The 9,707-nt window shown below is 39.8% G+C and overlaps 1 protein-coding gene and 1 long non-coding RNA gene across 2 annotated transcripts in view; both read left to right on the top strand.

Annotated features, from left to right (window-relative positions):
- LOC140332926 (uncharacterized) overlaps window positions 1–914 on the top strand; it is an 18,479-nt gene extending 17,565 nt beyond the window's left edge. Inside the window, exon 3 of the long non-coding RNA XR_011921254.1 lies at window positions 837–914. This is a non-coding gene — a long non-coding RNA (uncharacterized lncRNA). The remainder of the gene's footprint in view (window positions 1–836) is intronic.
- A 475-nt stretch (window positions 915–1,389) lies between these two features.
- On the top strand, window positions 1,390–9,264 carry PFDN4 (prefoldin subunit 4). The gene is made up of 4 exons (XM_072414195.1): window positions 1,390–1,485; window positions 3,913–4,020; window positions 5,380–5,517; window positions 7,653–9,264. Exons 1-4 carry the CDS (start codon window positions 1,462–1,464, stop codon window positions 7,782–7,784), a joined length of 402 nt encoding a protein of 133 aa, XP_072270296.1. The 5' UTR covers window positions 1,390–1,461; the 3' UTR covers window positions 7,785–9,264.
- The last annotated feature ends 443 nt before the right edge of the window (window positions 9,265–9,707 follow it).

The following is a 9,707-nucleotide window of genomic DNA, read 5'->3' as shown; positions in this document are numbered from 1 at the left end:
TATTAGACTCATATATTGGCAGTAAATGGAGAATTGCCCCTTTATATTAGACTCATATATTGGCAGTAAATGGAGAATTCCCCCCTTATATTAGACTCATGTATTGGCAGTAAATGGAGAATTGCCCCTTTTTATTGGTGGTTAATGGAGAATTGCACAGCTGTATTGGTAATTGACATTAGTGTTTGTTCACATCATCTGCATTGATCAGCCTTTCCTAACACAAAGATAGCAGAAAACCAATTATTTTCATGCCTTGCTCACAATCCAAAAAAAAAAACCTGCAGCATTTTATAAGTGCAATACAACATGCATCAAAACAATACACCCCACCAGGAGGAGAAAAATAAAACCCACACTAAAAAGTCAACACAAATCACAGGACAGCCTAATGCAGCACAAATAACACACATCAATTGATTATTATTATATTGCAGGCAAACTTTCTGATAAATACATTGTAGCTGATAAAATCAATAGCAGTAAATAGTCTTTTCAGATGTTTTCACTAAATGGTATATACACCTAAAAGGAAAGCAGTATAAGCAAAAAACACATGAGAATACCCCTCCATTCCAAAATCAAACACTGTCCCTTGTCATGCCAGAATCAGGGTGTTTATGTTGATTTTTTGTTTTTGAAGTGCAGTAATTTTACTGATTAAATGTATTCCTATGTGTTGTAAAATAAAGCATGCTACATTTTGGAAGTATTCCAATGAATGGAAGGCCAATGTATCAAAATGCAGCATTTTAGGATCGTTATCACAATGTATATTTTTAGATCCATGCATTTTATTAAACTACTTGTAAAATAATAATAATTTATGTGAACAGGTGCTTCCATCAAGGCTAAATAGTAACAGCTGTAGAGGAAAAGAGGCAGAGGGATCTGGAAAGAAAAGAGCTATAAAGGTAAACAACATTTGTGCCTGAACACATGGATATTCCATAAAATAAATATATTTAAACTGTAAAATAAATAATCAATCACCTGCTGCTACAATGTATCTCTGCAAATAATCCTCATTAGCTATGCAGCACATAGCGCACAGCGACATCTGGCGGTCATCCCTGCATATAGCACAGGATTGCAGTACAGTAATACCTCTTAGAGTTTACAATCACACAGCGACATCTAGCGGTTGTTTCATGTACAAATTTGCTGCATTACATCTAGTGACATCTAGTGGCAGTCTGAATCAGCACATCCCCGCTGCAGCCCTCCACCACTGTGAGAGTCGTTGCCCGGACTATACCATTTTTCCAGGGGGAATTTCGGTATGTTTTCCCTCAGATGTTTGAATGAGATGATACGTAAAACCGTGAGTGTCCATGTCCGTGAGTGTTTTCTTATTGGCGTTAAAGAAGAACGAAGGTGTTTTTTTCGGCGGGCCTATGTTTCTTTACAACATAGGGCTTGTCACCCCCCGTACGGATTTGGTTGTGGTACAGTCCCAAGATGTCGGCCACCATGAAGAAAGCGGTGAGGCAGCTCGGGGAGTTTGTATTGTGGTGTTTGTGATGCTGTGTGTAATGCAGGGCCCCGGAGGGGTCGCTCTGTTAATGTATCCCTATCATACCTCTTATCCTGGGGGGAGCACTGACAGGAGAGGCCGTGTCAATAGATAGGGAAGGGGGTGCAAGTAGGCGCTAACCGGTGCAGACATGGCGCCCAATATCTGCCTCACAGGGCCCTCATTACTTGGTAGTGCGCATATTACCCCTCATAGTATCCATAATTCTCTATATTACCCCTGACAGGGCCCTCATTACTTCAAAATGCTCATATTACCCCACAATACCCCTCATTACCCCTCATAGTATCCATATTACCCCTTATAGTACCTACAATTCTCTATATTACCCCTGACAGGGCCCTCATTACTTGATAGTGCGCATATTACCCCTCATAGTATCCATAATTCTCTGTATTACCCCTGACAGGGCCTTCATTACTTCATAGTGCTCATATTACCCCACAATAATATTCATAGTACCCAGAATTCTCTATATTACCCCTCATAGTACCTATAATTCTCTATTACCCCTCACAGGGTCCTTATTACTTCATAGTGCTCATATTACCCCACCTTACCCCTCATAGTATCCATATTACTCCACAATACCCCTCATAGTACCAATAATTCTCTATATTGCCCATCATAGTGCCCATATTACTACATATTACCCTGCATTACCCCTCATAGTATCCATATTACTCCATATTACCCATCATATTACCAATATTACTCCACATTACCCCTCTTAGTGCCCATGGTATTCCACAATACTCCTCACAGTACCTATTATTCTCTATATTACCCCTCATAGTGCCCATATTACCCCTAATAGTACCCATATTACTTCATATTACCCTGCATTACGCCTCATGGTACCCATATTACTCCACATTACCCCTCATAGTACCAATATTACTCCATAATACACCTCTTATTGCCCATGTTACTGCACAATACCCCTCATAGTACCTATAATTCTTAATACTACCCCTCATAGTACCCATATTACCCATCATGGTACCCATAATACTCCACATTACCCTCGTAGTATCCAATTTACCCTTCATAGTAGCCATATTACTCCACATTGCCCCTCTTAGTACCCATATTACTTCACAATAACCCTCATGGTACCTATAATTCTCTATATTACTCCTAATAATACCCATATTATTTTATATTACTGCACATTACCCCTCATGGTACACATATTACTCCACATTACTCCTCATAGTACTAATATTACTTCATATTACCTCACTTAGTGTCCATGTTACTCCACAATACCCCTCATAGTACCTTTAATTCTATATAGTACCCCACATAGAACCCATATTACTTCACATTACCCTGCATTACTCCTCATAGTGCCAATAATTCTCCACGGTACCCATATTGCTCCAGATTTCCCCTCATAGTAACAATATTACTCTACATTTTCCCTCTTTGTGCCCATAATAATCCACATTACCCCCCATAGCAGTCATATTACTCCACATTTTCATTCTTGGTGCCCATGTTACTGCCTATTACTCCTCTTCGTGCCCATATTACTCCACTTACTTTACCTTTGAAATACCCTACACAGTAGCCCCATATAACCTAACATTACCCCTCTTAGTACCCCATGTTACCTAACATTACCTCTCTTAGTACCCCATGTTATCTAACATTACCCCTCTTAGTACCCCATGTAACTTTAGATCACTCCTCATAGTACCCTGTAATACCATACATTACCATCTTGCTACCTCATGTTATTACTTATAGTACTCATATTAGCCTGCAGTACTCCTCATAGTGTTATTATTATACTGTATTTATATAGTTCCAACATATTATGCAGCACTGTACAATAAATAGGGTTTGTAAATGACAGGAGGAGAGGAGGACCCTGCCCGAAAAAGCTTACAATCTAGGGGTTGGGGAAAGTACCCCATATTACATTACCTAAATCACCTTACATTACACTTCTTGTACCTATATTACCCCATTTACCATATATTACTCCAAATAGTACTTCATATTACCTCACATCACCCTCATAATCCTCCTTCCCATGGTGACACCGTGCCTTTATCATAGCTATGGTTGTCACCCCTATATACATGGCACACATGATTTCCTCTTAGTTGGATAAGCTCAGCCCCCCGGGATCCTCATCTGCACCCAAAACCTTGCTGTGCACCCGCATCCAGAGCACAGGGCCACATAACTCGAACAGGCTGATGTTACAGGGGTTTGTAATCCATTAATAAGGATAATGTACAGACATTTTCTGCAGAAGTAACAAGGGGGAGGATAATTGGAGGATAACAGTGCAGCCATGTGTGTTTTTTTATCGATGGTTAGTTCTCCTTTAAATCCTCACCTATTACCTTTTCTGACAGGTTGCTGAAGACGTCAATGTCACCTTTGAGGACCAACAAAAAATTAACATCTTTGCCAGAAATACGAGTAGAATAAATGAGCTCAAGGATGAAATTGAGATCAAGAAGGTATTATGCTCCACTTCTCTCCATTCTATGTGTACTGCCATTTCCCTGCCAGACTGACTCCCTCCATGTGTAGGCTGGCGATTTCCCATAATCCCGTGTACGACTGCCTTCTCCCACCATCCTATGTGTACGATGGCCATTTGTTTCCATCCCCTGTGTCTACAACAGCCATTCCTTTCCACCCCCTGTGTATACAACAGCCATTCCTTTCCATTCCCTGTGTATACAACTTCCATCCCCTGTGTATACAACAGCCATTCCTTTCCATCCCCTGTGTATACAACAGCCATTCCTTTCAACCCCCTGTGTATACAACAGCCATTACTTTCCACCCCCTGTGTCTACAACAGCCATTCCTTTCTATCCCCTGTGTATAAAACAGCCATTCCCTGAGTCTACGGTGCCCATTCTTTTCCATCCTTTTTACAAAGGTGATTCCTTTCCATCCTGTGTCTACGACAACCTTTCCTTTCCATCTCCAACAGCCATTGCTTGACAGTCATTCCTTTCTAACCTCCTGTCTCTTTGATGGCCATTTTCTTCCATCCCCTGTTTACAACCAAGGTAAACTATAGGTGCAACTCTTGATTTACTGTGCGTTATTATTGAAATACTTAGCCACAAAGTTTTGAGTGTTCTAAGAATGTAAATTATCATGCTACCACTTAGAGCCTAATTAGGCCTAATCAGTCAGCTCAAATTGCAAGAGCCACTTCTATCAGTTCATTTCACATTCCTCACATAAGAATAAATGTGCAGTTTTTATGCACGCTTTTTGCCTGTAAAAGCCCCTAGATTCAGAAATGTCAATAAATTGACTTTCTGTAGTATTTTCTCCTTGCAGTTATATAAAAGGTTATGTAGGGAAGCTTGGAAAGGGTCGAGGAGCTAGGACAGCACAAACAGTATTTAGACACTCACAGAGGGGGAGAAGAATATAACTTGCAAGTTAGGAGGGGCTGTGTTAGGGAATTTAATATTCTAGTACGTTCAGAGGCACATTGCAAATTAAATACATCTACTTTATGAAAAATTGCCTAACATAAATAATGTGTGTCTGATATTCACTTTCAGCTTTCCTTGTTTGTTGCATAATTTTATTTGAACATTGTCAAATGTTAACTAATAAATGTTTATGTTGTAAACATTTAGCACTTTCATATAAATGAGAAAAAAGAATCTTCTTATTGATTTAGATTAGCATAAAACCAAAAATACCAGTAAGAGTAGCATGGAAGTGGACCTGTCTGTTAGTCGGAGCATAGCATGTATGTACATACTGACAGCCTGTCTAGAATAATTATGGGCCCCCACGCTTGGACCACTTTTTAACTTGTAATATGCTGATTGTTATGACAGAAAGAGCTCCAGAATTTGGAAGATGCCTGCGATGACATCATGATGCTGGATGACTCCTTGTTGATTCCTTACCAGATCGGCGATGTGTTCATCAGCCATTCTCAAGAAGAAACACAGGAAATGCTAGAAGCTGCCAAGGTTTGTAAACTTAGTGGAAAGGGGGTAACATCACATCATGTATGCAGCTGCAATCAGATGTTTAAGTACTTATACTCCTTTATTAAATACTGTATTGGCTAAATATGTCCTCCCCTGCACTGACCCTTTCTTAGTGGTACTTTTAAAAGTCCTGATGATAATCAGAAGCCCTTTGGGGACTTGCCAAACTGGCTTGCCCCTGGCCATGATGTTGCTGGCCAAGCAATTGCATTGTCTTAGTTGACCTATTTTATCCTCACATAGGCCTTAAAGTAAATGTAAACCCTTATTCAATTACATTTATTATTGCAAAGCATATTATAAACAATTGCCTCTTTTGCCTGTTAGTGATGGCATGGCTGCTTGTAGTCTCAGTATGGGCTGTATGTGACATGCGGTGTTTAGAGCAGCGGTCGGCAACCAGTGGTCCGCGGAGAAGATTTTGGTGGTCTGCGGCTCTGACCGGTGCACCCCCAAATGGGTCAGAAAAAAGACCCTGCCGGGGGGGACGTACAGGCTAGAGCCGCTGACCACGTTCCTGTGCAAATCCCAGGTTAAGGAAAGTGGTTGTGTTGTGTTTCACGACACAACTGGCCTACTCTCCCATCGCATGCTTAGATCTGCGATGGCAGAGTGGGCAGGGTTATAGCGTTATGACGTCACAATGGGGGGAGGTTACTTCACTTTCATTGACAACCGGCGCCCTGCGCATGCACAGTCAGGAGCCGGTAATTTTAGTGATCCGCGGGACCAAAAAAGTTGGCGACCGCTAGTTTGGAGTAACATCTGGTATTTTCTAATTTTCACTGGTAAAGAATTGAATAATACAGCAGACTTGTGTGGTTTCTCACACCCAGCAAAGTGGTGCAGTAGCCAACACTCCTGAAGTCTTTCCTGAATTCCATAATCACCATTGTGGTCTGTGGTACGGCAGCCTGTAAAAGAGCGGGGGGTCAAACTTTAGGGACCAAACTGATACTAAAACTTCTCCTGCCTCAAAAAGATAAAAACCCTTTTTTATCGACCTTTTTTTAAGTTTGTGAAAAGCATTTACTGTAACGTGTTAGGAAGGTAAAGAGTCTGGCAGTATGCAATTAACTGGCATCATTCTCCTCTAAATAGCTTAGGATGAAACCATGGCTCGTTCTCGTTCCCACCCACCTGTCAATCATGAGGCTATTTCAGGCGCTTTTTATTGAATGTATTTGAGAAACGCTCTGGGTGTAGATAATAGGGGGTATAAGAAAGGTTGTGATATACCAACCGATCTCCTGAGCAAATAGAAGAAATCGTTAGATGATCCTAAAATAATCTCCACAGGTTATTGTAATGTGAAAGGCAATCATTATGGGAATTTCAATGACTAAAAATGTGGAGGGCACTTTTTAAAATCTAAATCTTGTTTTATCAAAAGATCTTACAAGCACATAATAAAACATATTATATACAATATGTACAATATATTCAAAAGTAGAAAAGTGTAGAGTGTCAGCTCCTCTGGTATTCAGACTGATGTGAGTGGTGACTTGGTGTTCTCTGTACAGCACTGTGGTATATGTCAGAGGTATATCAATGTATTATAGTAATACTGTGTGACTGTTAAGGACATTATTGTTTACCTTTCTTTGGTGCACAGACTGATGTGACTGGCTTCATGTTCTGCGGAAGGTGCCAGAGCTATATAAATGTATTTTAGTAATAGTTTGTGACTGTGATTAGTTATTGGGGTGTAAGCTTCTTTGGTGTGAAGGGATGTAAATAGCTGTGGAAAATGTCAGAAATGTTTGAGTAAAATATAAGTTAGCACAGGACTTTTATTTTGGCTGTATAATCTCTTTTTTATTCAGTAATGCAAAGGCTTTTGGTGTATCTACTTTGCCCATTGGAATGTGTAGAGTCACCTGCTCACGCTATAATAGGGTCACATAATGTTATATATTATGTGCCATATACCATATAATCTCCCCAGAGGGTATTGGACATAATGCAATAGTCTGTAAAATATATTTTCATGTTCATGCAGCTTCCTTTCTCACAGTGTCGCACTTTCCAGAGAGGTACGTCCGGCTGTGCAATGTCTTTGTGTACACTTTGTTCTCTGTGGTCAGTCTATTTCTTTTTTGTTGCTTATCCAGAAAGCGCTGGAGGAAGAAATGGAATCGTTACAGTCACGGGTAGAGTCTATACAACAAGTGCTTTCTGATCTTAAGATCCAGCTTTACGCCAAGTTTGGAAACAACATCAACCTAGAGGCGGAAGACAGCTAAATCATTTCAGTTCAATATAGATTCTCTTTTTTCTTTATTTTGTGTTATTTTATTGATTGCAGATGAAATATGAGGCCAGACTGCTAAAAACCTCTGATGAGGAATTGAATTTTGCAGACATTTTGAACCATTTTCAAAGAGCAATTTATCTGTGCAGACTTGCAAGCAACCGCACTTAAGTATTTGATTGTACAGTCTCCATTGGAGTCATAAATTTCTGTGTAGTAAGTGGTCCTACCTGAACATTCTATTTAATTTATATTCAGTTAGGTAGGCCCCACCTTTACACAGATGTTGGCAATTCTAATGAATATGGACAGTCAGATTGTAATGTGTGTGTCCAACATAAGAGTTCTGTCCTAAAAGGACCATGTCAGTAAGAAAAACCTAGTCGAAGTTCCTTGTAATAAATGAGATGTTATGTGCAGTCCTTTTGCAGACCATGTCTCCTACTTTTCTATCTGTTTTAGTGCTGCAGCCACCCTTAGACACTAAAGCTGCATTCACACAGCTCATACCCCAGCTGTGAGCAGTTGACTTCCTGTTGTCCACCACCACCTTGCTCATTTAGAGTAATATTCAGAAGTGGTTTTGAGCATTTATTGGGTATCAGTCAGCTGCCCTGGTGGATATTTTTTGCAGGTGGTACGTGTGCTTGTTAAAGTGGTAACAACCACCCGTATGAAAACTAAACCTCTTCTGGGAGTGTTGCATGCCTATGTTTTCCTCTTCTCTGACTCCTCTATCCCTACAAGACACAGAAATAATGATGGGGGTAAGAGAAAAAAAAATACATGTACGCAACAGGGAACATAGGCATTTGAGATTGCTGGAAGTGTTGAATGCTGAAGAGGTATAAGGTGCTGCAGCTCTAACAGCGAGGAGAGAGAAGACGTGACTTTTATAAAAGCATGTATAGCTCTTTTCTTTTTGGAGAGACACACAAGGTCCCTATAACCAGATTGCTGATTTACTAGGAACCTTTCTTCTTCTTTGAAAATGGCAATCTCTCAAAATGTCGCATTCACTGAAAAGATTCTCAAAAATAAAGGTTGTCACTTTTTTGTGCATGAGAAGCTTTCAAGTAAATGCACTTTCACTGCTCACAAAAACAAGGCATATTTATTCTGAAGAGATTGTTTTTTCACCTATTTGTTTTATAATTACCAAAGTTACTGTACTGACAGTCATCCTTCAGATGTGGAAGTGCGTATTCTGTTGTTGTCCAATGTGTATCTGCATTTGGAATAAATAGTGTTCTGAGACTTGTAGTTCAGTAACTTGAGGTTACTGGAGAGATGGTCAGAATTGGACGGTTTTCAAATTGGTTTTGATGTTGTCACCTGCTACATTATTCTGAATATCTGACGTAGACCATATCTAAACTCTGACTGATTGCTTACTGAAAATACGGCCTGTATCATTTACCATTGTACATGTATTCTGTAAGTGAAAAATAAAATGGCTTTCTGGCTTTCAACTTTTTTTTTGTCATTTCTTTTTTTTTCCCCATCTATGGTTTTGGAAAAAGCATTTTACAAAACAACAAAACTTCTTAGTGTAATGCAATTTTAATGTCCCAAAGACCGCTGTGCTTTGTAAAGAAGTGGTTCGGATGTTAACATTTTAATGTCTTGTTTGCAGTTCTGGAAAACTTTGGGCCTCCTGATACACCATCAAACTAATAAACTTGTGATAAGAAAAGGTTGTTTTATTTTGGGTAAAAAATAATAGTGTTCAGTTAAAAAAAAGATTGGGCATTTTAGAGCGAAAAAGAAATTGCAAGCAGTCGGGCCTTTATTGGAGAAAAGGAACAGGCCCTGCAAGTTACCTGCCTGATCGCTTTCTTTTAAGAAAGAATGATTCTGGGATGTACTGGGGATCCCGGCGTACTTTGGGGCTCCTGGGAAGTACATCATGCTG

This window comes from Pyxicephalus adspersus, chromosome 6 (assembly GCF_032062135.1).
Source record: "Pyxicephalus adspersus chromosome 6, UCB_Pads_2.0, whole genome shotgun sequence".
In the NCBI taxonomy this organism is placed as follows: Eukaryota; Metazoa; Chordata; class Amphibia; order Anura; family Pyxicephalidae; genus Pyxicephalus; species Pyxicephalus adspersus.
Note: the sequence above shows the minus strand (reverse complement) of the source record. Positions and strands in the feature narration are given on the sequence as shown.

Coding starts and splice junctions, on each gene's coding strand:
- PFDN4 (XM_072414195.1), top strand. CDS start 1,462: ATGTCGGCCACCATGAAGAAAGCG. Junction 1,486..3,912: donor CGGCCACCATGAAGAAAGCG/GTGAGGCAGCTC, acceptor CTTTTCTGACAG/GTTGCTGAAGACGTCAATGT. Junction 5,518..7,652: donor AAATGCTAGAAGCTGCCAAG/GTTTGTAAACTT, acceptor TTGCTTATCCAG/AAAGCGCTGGAGGAAGAAAT.